The following is a 13,332-nucleotide window of genomic DNA, read 5'->3' as shown; positions in this document are numbered from 1 at the left end:
GAAATGTTGGAACTTTGCAGAAAATTACAGTAAGAGGAAGTTGCTATATTGCAACAAGAGAGTATTTTGATTGCAAATTTTTCCATAAGTGTGGCAATTTGCAACTTGAGAAGAATTTAATAGTAGCTGAGCTTTCAAAATGTAACACAGAAACTGTCATTTTCTTCCACAATTAAAATAAGTGCTTCTGAAAGTTTCAGGATAAGAATGACCCAAATTACCCTCCCCCACATTTCCTCATCCAAAAGAGGGGGGAATGGAGTTTGAACAGAACATCTGTGGACAAAATGAAAGATAAATGGTCTTTTCAGGCAAATGTCTGAAAAAGGGATCTTTTATAGCCAAACAGAATACTATTGCATGCATCGCCATGGTTAAGTAGAGGATCAACAATACTTTCATAATGGCCTTTTATTTTAGCACATTCTATTTTTATGGGTAGAATTATGATTTCAACATGTCCATTCATAATTCATCATATAATTATTCGCATATATATCTTTTGACACAGATTTAATGTCTTTTTGCCAGCCACATCTTGAATTCAAATTTAAACTGTTAAGTGCACTAAGACTGTCTCGGTGCAAGTAATGCTAAAGGAGAGTGGATAAAAAGGAATATTTCTTAACCTACCAAAAGAAAGCCTAGTAAAGAATAGACCTATACATGGATTACTGAAGAAAGGATACTTAGCTTGTTTATATCCCCTGCTGAAGGACTTCTTCAGGTTGAAACAATCACTTTAAGACTTTAATTAAGACTACATGGAGGCAGAGGGGGCAACTGACTGGCTCAGTTGAGCGTCTGACTTCAGCTCATGTCATGATCTCGTGGTACATGAGTTCGAGCCCCACATGGGCCTGCTTCAGATTCTCTGTCCCTCTCTCTCTCTGTCCCTCCCCTGCTCACGCTCTCTCAAAACTAAATAAGGCTTAAAAAAAAAAGACTACATCCAGGGCACTTGGGTGGCTCAGTTGGTTAAGCATCGGACTCTGGATTTCCACCCAGGTCATGACTCATGGGTTCATGAATTCAAGTCCCGCATTGGGCTTTGCACTGGTAGCACAGAGCCTGCTTGGGATTCTCTCTCTTTCATTCCCCTGCTTGTGCTCTCTCTCTCTCTCAAAATAAATAAATAAGCTTTAAAATAAATACTACATCCTTGCTCTTTACTGATGGTTTGCTCAGCTTCCATTCACTCAACCAGTATTTATTGAGCACTTTCTCTGTACTAGGCCCTGTCCTAGGCAAAAGATAAATAGTGCATAAAATAGAATTCCTCTTTCATGCCATTTACATTTGGAGGGAAGGCTGAGTAATAAACAAGAAATATAAGTATACTTTATCTTTTTAAGTTTATTCATTTATTTTGAGAGAGAGAGAGAGAGAACATTAGCACGGGAGGAGCAGAGAGAGAGAGGGAGAGAAAGAATCCCAAGCAAGCTCCATGCTGTCAGCAAAGAGCCTGATGCAGGGCAGGGCTCAAACTTCTGAAGCAGTGCAGGATCATGACCTGAGTCGAAATCAGGAGTCAGTCGGTTAAGCCACCCAGGTGCCCCTAAGTACTTTAATAATGCTGAGTGCTAAGGAGAAAAATAAAGCAAGGATGGAAAACAGGAAGTATTGAGGGCAATGAGAATAACAATTTTAGATAGGGAAGCATAGGAAGAATTTACTAAAAAGGAAACTTTTGAGTAATGATTTGAAGAAATTAAGAGAATAAGCCACAACAACATCTGGGCAAAGAACATCTCAGACAAAGGCAACAACAAGAGTTAAGGCCCTGAGATGGGATTTTACTTGGCATGCTCTAGGTACAGCAAGTGTGGCTGGAGCAAAGTTAGCAAGAGTAGGGGTAGGAGGCAAAGGGGCCAGGCCATACAGGGTCTTCAAGTTCTTTGCAAGGATTTTGGCATTTGTTCAGAATGGGATGAGAAGCCATTTGAGTTTTGTGTAGAGGAATGACATGACTCAAATCATATTTTAACAGAATCACTCTGGCTCTTTTGTTAAAAATAGAGGGAGAGCAGTAAGGAGATATTTCAATAATCCAGGTAAGGGATGATATTGGCTTAGACCAGGATGCTACTAGTAGAGGTAGTAAGAAGAAGTCATATTATAAACACATTTAAGACAGAGTTGATATAGCTTGCTGGTGGATTGGCCATGTGATGTAAGAGTTAAGGTGACTTCAAGATTCTGGATGTCAGCCCCCATGAGGGTAGGGGGTATGGAATTGCTGTTTACTAAGGTATAGAAGACTGAGAGAGAAGCAGATTGGTTGACAGATAGTGGATATCATAAAGTCCATTTTGTATACATCAAATCTATTGAGTTAGGACACCTGCAGCTCAGCCAAGAAGTCCCAGCTAATGATATGAAGTCGTAAATTACTAAAGATCAGAGTTTGTAGACATTCTTAGGGAGAAAGTTCAAAGAACTTTCACCCAGATGCTCACTACAATAAACAGAAAGTATTAGCAAGGGCATTAAAAAGACTGAATAATAACTTAGGAAATAAGATTAAAAATACATTTTTAAGGCAAATAATCTTCACATATGCTTACAGAAGGAATCTATTTTTGGTGGTCAATAAGCATTAATGAGTTTATGCTTTAAATACACACACACACTGTCACACACTCACCCTACTCCAAGCATAAAAAGATATGATCATAGTCAAAAACGAGCTAGTCTCCAAGGACCAGAAAAAAGAACAAAATTGTTCAGTGATAAATGGGAACTAAGGCACATACTTGATAGCCTCTGCGTCCTGAAAGAGGTAGAGATGGCTGTGAGTCTAACATAATGGGTAACAGAGAACAAATGAACTACAACTATTTCAGGAAATGGAATTGACTCACTAAGTGAAACCAACTGGAAAAGCAAGCAGAACTTCCTCACCCATGAGTAAGGAGGTTGAATAAAAAAACAGCCACTGACCAAAGCTATGACTTGTACATGGGTGATACTTTCCTAATTATATACAACTTGTGGAAAATCCACAAAAGCCCTTAAAATAAATTTTGAAATAATAACAGGATGATTAAGAACAGTGGATATTCGGGGGACCTGGGTGACTCAGTGAGTTAACCATCTGACTTCAGCTCAGGTCATGATCTTGTGTTTCATGAATTCGAGCCCCACATCAGGCTCTCTGCTGTTGGCATGGAGCCTGTTTCAGATCCTCTGTCCCCCTCTCTCTCTGCCCCTCCTCTGCTTGTTCTCTCCCTCTCAAAATAAATAAAGAAACTTAAAAAAAAAATAGTGGATATTCAAAAGAGCCAAACTGGGGCGTCTTGGTGGCTCAGTCTATTAAGCATCCGACTTAGCTCAAGTCATGATCTCGCAGTCCGTGAGTTCAAGCTCCACGTTGGGCTCTGTGCTGACAGCTCAGAGCCTGGAACCTGCTTCAGATTCTGTGTCTCCCTCTCTCTCTCTGCCCCTCCCCCACTCACACTCTGTCTCTCAAAAATGAATAAATGTTAAAAAAAATTTTTTTAGAGAGCCAGTACCAACTAGACATCCTGGATATATAAAATATAGCCTGTAAAATAAACACCCTATAAGTGGAATAAACTTTGAATTGGATACAGTAAGTGAGAGAATTGGGAAGTTAGAAGACATCAGAATGAATTTACCTAAAAATCATTGCAGAAATATAAAAGGATAAAAAATATGAAAGATACAAGGATGATAATTGAGAGGTGGCAATATATGTCTTCAGGGGAAAAAAAGACTGGTAAAAAAGACCATTTGAAGACCTAAGACATGAGAATTTTGAGAATTAAAGAAATAATATCTTCAAGTACAATACAATGAATGTGAAATAGGATTAATTAAAAGAAATTATAACATATACACTTCATAGTACAATTGCAGATTATCAGAGAGAAAGAGAAAAATATTTTAAAAGCTACAGAGAGACTAAAGACAAATTGTAACAAATGAGAGAGTAGCTACAGTTGTCCTAAGAGTAGCAATAAATGCTAAAATAAATCAAATATATTCAAAGTGGTGATGAAAATTAATTTCAACCCAGCATTCTATGCCCAGCTAAACTATTATTCAAGAGGGAAGGATTTTTATATTTTCAGACATAAAAATCTCCAAGAGTTTCGTACTCACAGTCTGTTATGAAAGAACTTCTAAAGGATATACTTAAGCATGAACCTGGAAGAAGGATGATCTGAAGCTAATAAGAAAAATACAGGGGCGCCTGAGTGGCTCAGTCGGTTGAGCGTCCGACTTCAGCTCAGGTCATGATCTCACGGTCTGTGAGTTCGAGCCCCGTGTCGGGCTCTGTGCTGACAGCTCAGAGCCTGGAGCCTGTTTCGGATTCTGTGTCTCCCCCTCTCTCTGCCCCTCCCCCACTCGCGCTCTGTCTCTGTCTCAAAAATAAATAAAAACATTAAAAAAATTTAAAAAAAAGAAAAATACAAAAATAAAATATATTATAAATTTTCACTGTCAGGAGAAAAGCATTCATCATCATGAAAGCAAAGATTCCAGGCCTCTCTCACTCTCCCTCTCTTTTTTTAGTTATAGCATCTTATATGATCTGCTGTATTAGGCATTATAGTTATGTGTCTGTTCTTAATGTCATGCTTATTTTAAATTTCTCATGATGTCATTAGAAACAAAAAAAGTGATACCAGTGAAATATTTGTCACTCAGAATGAATATTTCCATCAGTTTTACTAGAAAAGGATTATAAATTTGCACCTCAGGAGTGCTTAATCACACTGTTGCTGATAATATGATAAAACCTTCACTGTCAGGAACTTATTTATGCATATGAACAATGAACAGTTTTTAATATAAGTTTGTAAAGACTCTTTTGATTATGAGGCTGTTTCAGGGGTCCCCAAGATCACACACATGTTAAGTTATTCACTAGAAAGACTCATGAGAGTCAACATGTGGTTCTGCCCACAGCGAAGATTTACAGCAGTGACACAGCAAGGATGTATAGTCAGAGCAGCAAAGAAAAAAGACACCTATGAAATCTGGAGAAATCTATGTGCAGGCTTCCTATGCTCTCTCCTTGTGACAGATCATGCAGAGGGCATTCTCACCCAGGCAGCAAAAATGCGGTCACACGTATAGTGTCTCTGCTGAGGGAAGCACATTAAAGACTCAGCACTGAGGGATTGTATTGGGTTGGTCACGTACACATCCTCTGTCTAGCAACTACAAAACTATAGATTCCTGAAAGGAAAACAGGTGCTTAGTCCATGGGTGGGCAAAACCGTCTTATTGCTTAGTGAATCTCATGTCATTTTAGGGAACTGTTTACCAGCCAAGTTCCCAGATGGCACCTGAGGGTCAACCTTGCAAGCAAGCTCTTCTAAGATAGCAGCCTCAAACCTGCTGTATTAACTCTTTTCTGCAGAGACCTATTTCCTTAGCTGTAGTTTTCATTGTTTTTCTTATGACTTTCAAGAGCATATACAGTTGACCCTTGAACAACACGTGTTCACTTATATGTGAGCTGCGTGGGTCCACTTATATGTAGATTTTTTTTCAATAAATAGGAAAAAAATTTAGAGATTTGTGACAATTTGAATAAACTCACAGGCAAACCACATTGCTTAGAAATACTGGAAAAAATAAGAAAAAGGTATTATTGTAAGAATGTAATATATAATACATATACCATACAAACTATGTGTTATTTGTCTATTCACATTATTGATGAGACTTCTGGTCAAGAGTAGGCTATTAGTTAAGTTTGGGGGGAGTCCATAGTTATAGTGCCCCTAACCCCACATTGTTTAAGGGTCTACTGTACTTCAGTTAATTTTTTTACTTTAGAAAATGTCTAATCACTTGGACAAATAATAAAATCTCTCTTAAGATAATTTCATTGTTATATATATATAATATATACAAAAGACATCTATGGCTTTGTTTATTTGAATGTTGCATAAATCTATATTGTGTACGTATGAGTTCTTGGGTTTCAACAATATGTACACTGACTGTAATCACAATCAGTATGCAAATATATTTATGGGGAAAGAAAAGATAATATTATTAAAAAGAAATCCTAGAAAGCATAAAATATGTTTTTGTATAGATTTTAAAATAGACCTCTATGGGGCGCCTGGGTGACTCAGTGGGTTGAGCGTCCAACTTCGGCTCAGGTCATGATCTCATGGTTCGGGGGTTCGAGCCCCGCATTGGGCTCTGTGCTGGCAGCTCAGAGCCTGGAGCCTGCTTCCGATTCTGTGTCTCCCTCTCTCTCTGCTCCTCCGCCACTCATGTTCTGTCCTTCTCTCAAAAATAAATAAACATTAAAAAAATAATAATAAAATAGACCTCCAGGATCTAAGGAATAGCATGCAAAAGGCATAGGAGGTACCTTCTATAACTCAGTTCTTTCAAGCTGTCTTTTGTCCATGTAGCTTCCTAAAAACAAACCATCCCATCTTTGTCATTTTTAAAAATTATCAGCCATAAGATTATAAGGACCACTTGTGGAAACACAAAAAGAAAATAACCAATCAGTAATTTTACAGCTTAACAATTTAGGGGAAATCATGATATGTAAGTTACCTTTACTTAAGCACACTACCCTGAGTTATTATTTTGGAGCAAAGTGCACTCAGGAAAATCAACACAGCATAATGAGTTTTATCTTTTATGTTTTCTCTGAAAAAATTGATTATGAATTTACATAGCCATGTATCCTGCAAAGTTTTTATAAACACTTGCACACATATACCACGTGCATACATGTTTCTATTGCTTTGACACTTGGGTGATTATTTCAGGGTTATGCTGTACATCAGCAAATTATATGCTACTTACCTTTAGGACTGGTATCCACCCATAATACCATATTCATGAGAATTAAGTAAACCATACGCAAAACAAGAAAATTGCTATTGTAAGTAGAATGTTATCTTATGGACAAAGATACCAAACAAGAAAGTATGTCACAGAATACAAATGTGTTGTATAAAACCAAGACAAGTGAATTTTATGTAAGCAAAATCCAGTTACCCCTTACAGGCATACCTTTGTAAAGAAAAGAAGATTCTAGGTACCTAAAATTCATTTCAAAGGAGTATCTATGAATTGAAATTACACATGTTATCTCTATACTCAGCTAGCTAATCATATAAACACAATTAACCTTATTATACCAGTGAACAACAATGTAGCTTAGCATCTGACTTAGTATCTGACTGGAACCAGTGATTTATAGTCATTGAAAGCTAGACCAGTCAATACAGCTGTGGGTTTTTCTATTAAGACATTAAGCTTTTCTTGTAGTTAGCATGGAGTAGACAGGCAGATTTAACTGATTTAACAGGCAGCTAAACTGACTATTTAGCTAGGCAAGTATGATGGAGAGAGCATGGCTCAAGGGAATGATTGTAATGGTATCTCATGATAACTGAGAAAAAAGAAATAATAAAGTCACAAAAGGGTGGCAAGGTTAATGAAATGGATGCCTCAATGAAAATTTGCTAAAAATTACTGGGTTGGAAATATTGGGCTACATAAAATGTAGGTAATAGAAGCAGTGGTTGGAGTCTGCTTAAGATAACAAACATTGTCAGAAGGATGGGGAGCTGAGGAGAGAAGTAAAGATCATTGGAGATGAGGGACTGAGGAGCCAGGGTACTGACATCACTTACATGAAGATTAGTTACCAGTAATAGCGACAGAAGTAGGTGTGAGAAGAAAATATTGATTCAAGTGCTGCAGTATTTAGCAATTGAGGGGGAGTGCCTAGGAGGATCAGTAGGTGCTGGTGGCTTATGGAAGAGAATGAACTTCAAAATAACAAGTGGTAGTCATATTTGCCTATTTCATAAGACTTTCTGAGAACCAATTGAGATATTGCCTGAGAAAGCACAATAAATCCCTTAAAAAGGGGTAAAAAGTAGTACTGTGTTTATATAAGAGCCCTGAGTTTCACCACTGCTTTATGCCCTGATTTCTCTACCTACAAAAGAAAGACAATGATAATAACCTGTCCTGCTTCATGTGAGATTAGAAAGTTAATTGCCATGATATATATGAATTTGTTTTGAGTCTTTGGAAACAGAAAGTGCTTTCTCTGACCTGGGTTCAGAGTCATTGTTCAACTCTTGAGAGTTCTTAGCAGCATGTTAGCACTGTGGATGGCATCCTGAGTATCAAATAACATTCTTCCATATCTTGGATTTCAGACATTTCAGCAGTCCTCTCTGCAGCACAAATCAAAGAAGAAAAACAAAGGTAAGGAAAGGAAGTGAAATGAAATATATAGCTGCTTATTTTGCACCGTGATAGTCACCAGCATACTTTGCCCATCCTCTCTTGCCTGAGCCCATTGTGGTTTGCAAGAGCACAGCTACCTAGTAAGAGCTGCCAAGACCAGCTTCTCCTTCAATTGTGATGCTAGGGGTACCTTTTACAATAAATGGTCTCAACAGGGTTTGACACTGGGATTACACAATTCTGATTACATTGCATGTCACTTATCTGGGGGGAGGAAGGTATTAAAGATTCCCATAGTTTTCTCTTCTGATACAATGTAAAAATAAGAATTTTTAAGGTTGTTAAATACCCAGACTTATTTTAATGAGCTATAGATTAATCTTCTACCTTCACACTTGTATAAAATGAAAAGAGCACTTTTACCTACTATTATTTTTAGGTCCTATAGCTGGCAAGAGCAAAAGACGAATTTCTTGCAAAGATCTTGGACGAGGTGACTGTGAAGGTTGGCTTTGGAAAAAGAAAGATGCAAAGAGTTATTTTTCACAGAAATGGAAGAAATATTGGTTTGTCCTTAAGGATGCATCTCTATATTGGTATATTAATGAGGAGGTAAGATAAAATATATTTTTTCTGATCCACTTTCTATCTTTAACCCAAAGAATCACCATTTTGAGACTTAGATTTTAAAATCATATAACCACCTTAATGCTAATTCAGGAGAGTACCACTAGTTATTTTTTAATCTGCCTTCTTAAAATGATTGCATTTTGGGAGTTCTGGAAAGATAGTTATCTCAATTATTCTAATGTGGCAGCATATATGAAACAGACAAAATTCTGTGTATCTAATTAGAAATATCAAACTAATTCCAACAATAGCTTAACTAAAAGGATTATACATGGAAATTTGAAATAGATTTTTAAATGTCTCACTTTTGTTCAAAGTTTTCTATTTTTTTCTCTTTGTTTTTGGAAGATGTCCTCTAGTAATTTAAGTAAATTAATATTGCATGAACTTATTTGTTTTTCTTAAAGAATATGTGAACTAGAAGACTAGTTAAAAATCTGCAAGTATTCATTTGACCCAATTGAGGGATGGGGATGGGGATGGGGAGTATATATAATATATTTAAATTGTTCTTATGAGTTCCTGTTTCATTTATAGTAAACAGATCTTTATTCAGAGTAGTTATATTATAACCTACCACCTATCACAACAGAGGCACAAGAGTATACCTTATTCCTTGATATTTTCTTTGACTCTGCATTCATTTTCACTCTTTTGCCATAGCCATCTGTCAGTTCACCTTATTAAGGTTTTTTTAACAATAATTTCTATTGTTAACTTGTTTTCTCAAAAAATGTACATAGTTTAATATAGTGTGCTGACTAGTCTTACAGAAATACTATTATGTTAAGGTATTCATCAGTTTGCATTTGAATATTAATTCTTGAAATATAATTTAACAATATAATTATGCTTACGATTATAACATAAAATATGTAGAGAAGTTATGTTTGTTATGGTTTAGAGAATAGAATTAACCCACCTGAATTACTATGCATCAACTTCCTCATTTGCAAAGAGGGAGAGTAATAATGGAACCGAGCTCACTGGGCTATCATATGGATGAAAAGAATCAATTCATGTAAAGCCCAATTAGAACAATGCTTGGCATACATTCAATCCTCACTAAACATATGCTATTAGTAATACTTTTCAAATTGATCTCTAATTTCATTTGTAAAATCTCAAATTAATCTTTCGCTGTTTAATACAAATGCCTATATTATATAAAAGGATTTGGTTATTTTCTGCACTTTTGATATTATTTGTGCCAATCACATAATTACCTAAAAAATCTTCTATTTCACTAAGTGTATCTTATTTTAGATATAGAAAACAATTTTACCAACATTTTCATGTAACATATATCAAATACTTTTTATATGCCAATCAAGTATTATCCAAATATAGCCTTTGTTTCCCTTTATTTTAAGGTCACTTGTAGATTTCTCTGCTGTATGCTATATCATATTCTTTCAAAGTTTAAGTGATTAAAAACTGAGGCCCTTTTTTATTGAACAGTTGCTAAGTTTCGATCAGAGGTATTACTGTGTTAGCCTTGTAAGAAATGAGTGAATAATCTCCTAGTATACACTGTAAGAATAACTTAGTGTGATTTTTTAGGAGAAATCTCTCATCACATCATTATGGGAAGATTGTATCTATCCCCCGAAATATTTTAAATTGTTTGAAATATAGAATTTTTAAGTTAAAAGACATCAAGGTTGACATAACAGAAATCAAAGTTGAAAGAGATTTGAGACTATTGTGTTTATTTACCAAGATTGGAAGAAAAAAATACTCAAATACTAAAAAAATATTGAAAAAGTTATAATACTCTCTTTTTTATAACACATTTCAGTCACTATCAGTAATATCATATTTTTATTAAGTTTTACATTTATACATACACGCACACGAAAAGAATGAGAATTTGTATTTTTTTTTCTTTAAGGTTAGCAAATGGGGGTGTAACCTCACTTGAACTTGTTATATAAGGGGCCATTAACTGATACAGCACAGATCAAAAAGTTTGGGAGAATAAAAGTCTGAGGAGTTTGGTCATGAGCATGAAAAGGACAACAATGAAAGGATTTAGCCAAGGGTAGTCTTAGCCTATTTGGAATAATTTGTATCTAACATAAGATTTTGGATAATTCTCCTATCTTGTTTTTCCATCCCACGTTAGAGAGAGGAAGATTTTAAGGATTTCATTCAATTTTCCAAGTGGAAAATGATCTTTATATATATAGCATGTATACCAAGCTAGATATTTGAAGATAAAATCAACTTATTTCATTTATAAAATCTGGACTATACAACATATTTAATTCAGGTTTGATAAAAGATTTTTTTGGAGACAGAAAAGGAATTGAATTAGTAAACATCCATATATTTTACATCTGAACATTAAAAGTGACAGAAAATTGTGAATGGTGAATGTGGACTGAAGTTACTTTTATACGTTATAAAAGTATATATACATTCTGGTGAGAAAATTACTCATAAATCATGTTTCATTTTGAGAATTTAAATAGTTTTCTATCTTCATTCTAATATAAAAAGGATTTTTCAGAATTTCTGTGTGTATCTTAATTTGTACTATTCTAAATGTTCAAAATATATCTTCAGTTTAATGGAATATAACAAGTAAGAGTGGAACTCTAATCTCTAAAATGTCAAATTTGAGACATTAAGTAAAAAGATTTATTAGTTTATATTTTTAAGGTGTAGGTCTATAGTATTATCAGCTTCAAACCTATGTGTATAACACCCTAAACAAGATTGTTGCCTCTTTAGGATGAAAAAGCAGAAGGATTCATCAGTCTGCCCGAATTTAAAATTGACAGAGCCAGTGAATGCCGCAAGAAATAGTGAGTTGATTTTATTTGGGGAGAGGGAGAGAAGGGAAGGATGTTTGTTGTTTTTTTTTTTTATTTCTAGCTTTTAAATCATAGGTCACTTCTCTAATGCTTTCAAATTGAGGTAAAAACAAAGCAGTTTTATGGGCAGTAAAAATTTTTTACTGATTTCTGTCATCATGGCATAAGCATTATATATGTGAATTCAGGTTAGATGTTGAGGTAATTTTACCTATAAAAATTATTTGGTTCTAACTTATTTTCCAATTTGAAATAAAATAAATATACTTTGTTTCCTTTTGCAGTGCATTCAAAGCGTGTCATCCTAAAATCAAAAGCTTTTATTTTGCTGCTGAGCATCTTGATGATATGAACAGGTAAAGTGTTACTAAAATTTCAAAGTACTTAGAAAGTCAGTTAGGCTTATAATTCTAAGTTTTCCATATTAATGCTTAGAGAATAATGTCACTGTGGTACATCAGTTTAAAATAAAATGGACTCAGGGCGTTGCTGCATGTAGCCATACCTAACTTCAGAGAACAGCATTTTAAAAGTCAAAATAAACTTGTTGACTGTTTACCAGGTTTACCAAAAATATGCCTGAATCCATATACAGACCAGAAAAATCCACTGTAAAAAATAGAAGATTTTTTTAAAAGTCCATTTCAAGATATGTCTTCAGGGGCGCCTGGGTGGCTCAGTCGGTTGAGCATCTGGCTTCAGCTCAGGTCATGACCTCACAGTTTGTGAGTTCCAGCCCCACGTTGGGCTCTTGCTGACAGCTTAGAGCCTGGAGCTTGTTTCAAATTCTGTGTCTCCCTCTCTCTCTCTCTGCTCCTCTCCCGCTCATGCTCTGTCTCTCTCCTTCAAAAATAAATAAAAACAGTAAAAAAAAATTTTTAAAGATATGTCTTAAAATGTGTTCCCAGGTGGGGGGAAAAAAAAGATACTCACCAAAAAACCTGACTCTTCCAAGTGCTGGGTATTCATGACATAACATCCATCTCAATTATTTAGTCCTAAACAAAGTTAGTATTTCTTTCTGTAACCTTCCTTCTATCACTGAACAAGGTTATACAGCCAAGTGATTAGATGGCTACATGGTTGGGGCGCCTGAGTGTCTCAGTCGGTTAAGTGTCGAACTCTTGATTTCAGCTCAGGTGATGCATGATCTCATGGTTTGTAGGTTCATGCCCTGTGTCAGGCTCCACGCCAGCAGGACAGAGCCTACTTGGGATTCTCTCTCTCTTTCAAAATGAATGAATAAACTTTAGATGGTTGGCTACATGGTCATTTGGAGCTGTGGGGGGAAAAATATATATATGTGTATATATAAATTTCCATCATCTACAACATTCTGCTTCAGATTTCCCACTTTAGCATTTATGAATTTGATTCTTCCTTTTCCTTCCTTTCCCCTCTCTCTTTTCTAGATTTATAGAAATTAGGTTTAAGATTCAGATGTTTCCTTTTTACAGGTCTTTAGCAGGCAGTACATATTACATACATAACTTGCCAACAGTTAGGGAGAGGCAGCACAGCATAGTGATTTAGAGAATAGACTTTGGAACCAGACTGTCCAAATCCCAGATCTCACACTTACTAGCTGTGTGATCCTGGATATAGAACTGGACCTCTTTATGACAGGTATTGACCCCTTGAAAAATGGACATAATAATAA

The 13,332-nt window shown here is 35.6% G+C and overlaps 1 protein-coding gene across 5 annotated transcripts in view; it reads left to right on the top strand.

Annotated features, from left to right (window-relative positions):
- Positions 1-13,332, top strand: part of CNKSR2 (connector enhancer of kinase suppressor of Ras 2) — a 297,465-nt gene that overhangs the window by 222,569 nt on the left and 61,564 nt on the right. For all 5 annotated transcript variants that reach the window (XM_081793473.1, XM_081793472.1, XM_081793475.1 and 2 more), the window contains 4 exons: positions 8,190-8,238; positions 8,660-8,832; positions 11,590-11,663; positions 11,957-12,028. In XM_081793473.1, the coding sequence (XP_081649599.1) occupies positions 8,190-8,238; positions 8,660-8,832; positions 11,590-11,663; positions 11,957-12,028 (368 nt within the window). The remainder of the gene's footprint in view (positions 1-8,189; positions 8,239-8,659; positions 8,833-11,589; positions 11,664-11,956; positions 12,029-13,332) is intronic.

The sequence above is a fragment of the Panthera onca genome, chromosome X (assembly GCF_046562875.1).
Source record: "Panthera onca isolate mPanOnc1 chromosome X, mPanOnc1 haplotype 2, whole genome shotgun sequence".
In the NCBI taxonomy this organism is placed as follows: domain Eukaryota; kingdom Metazoa; phylum Chordata; class Mammalia; order Carnivora; family Felidae; genus Panthera; species Panthera onca.
The sequence above is the reverse complement of the archived record's forward strand: the minus strand, read 5'-3'. Positions and strand labels throughout refer to the sequence as shown.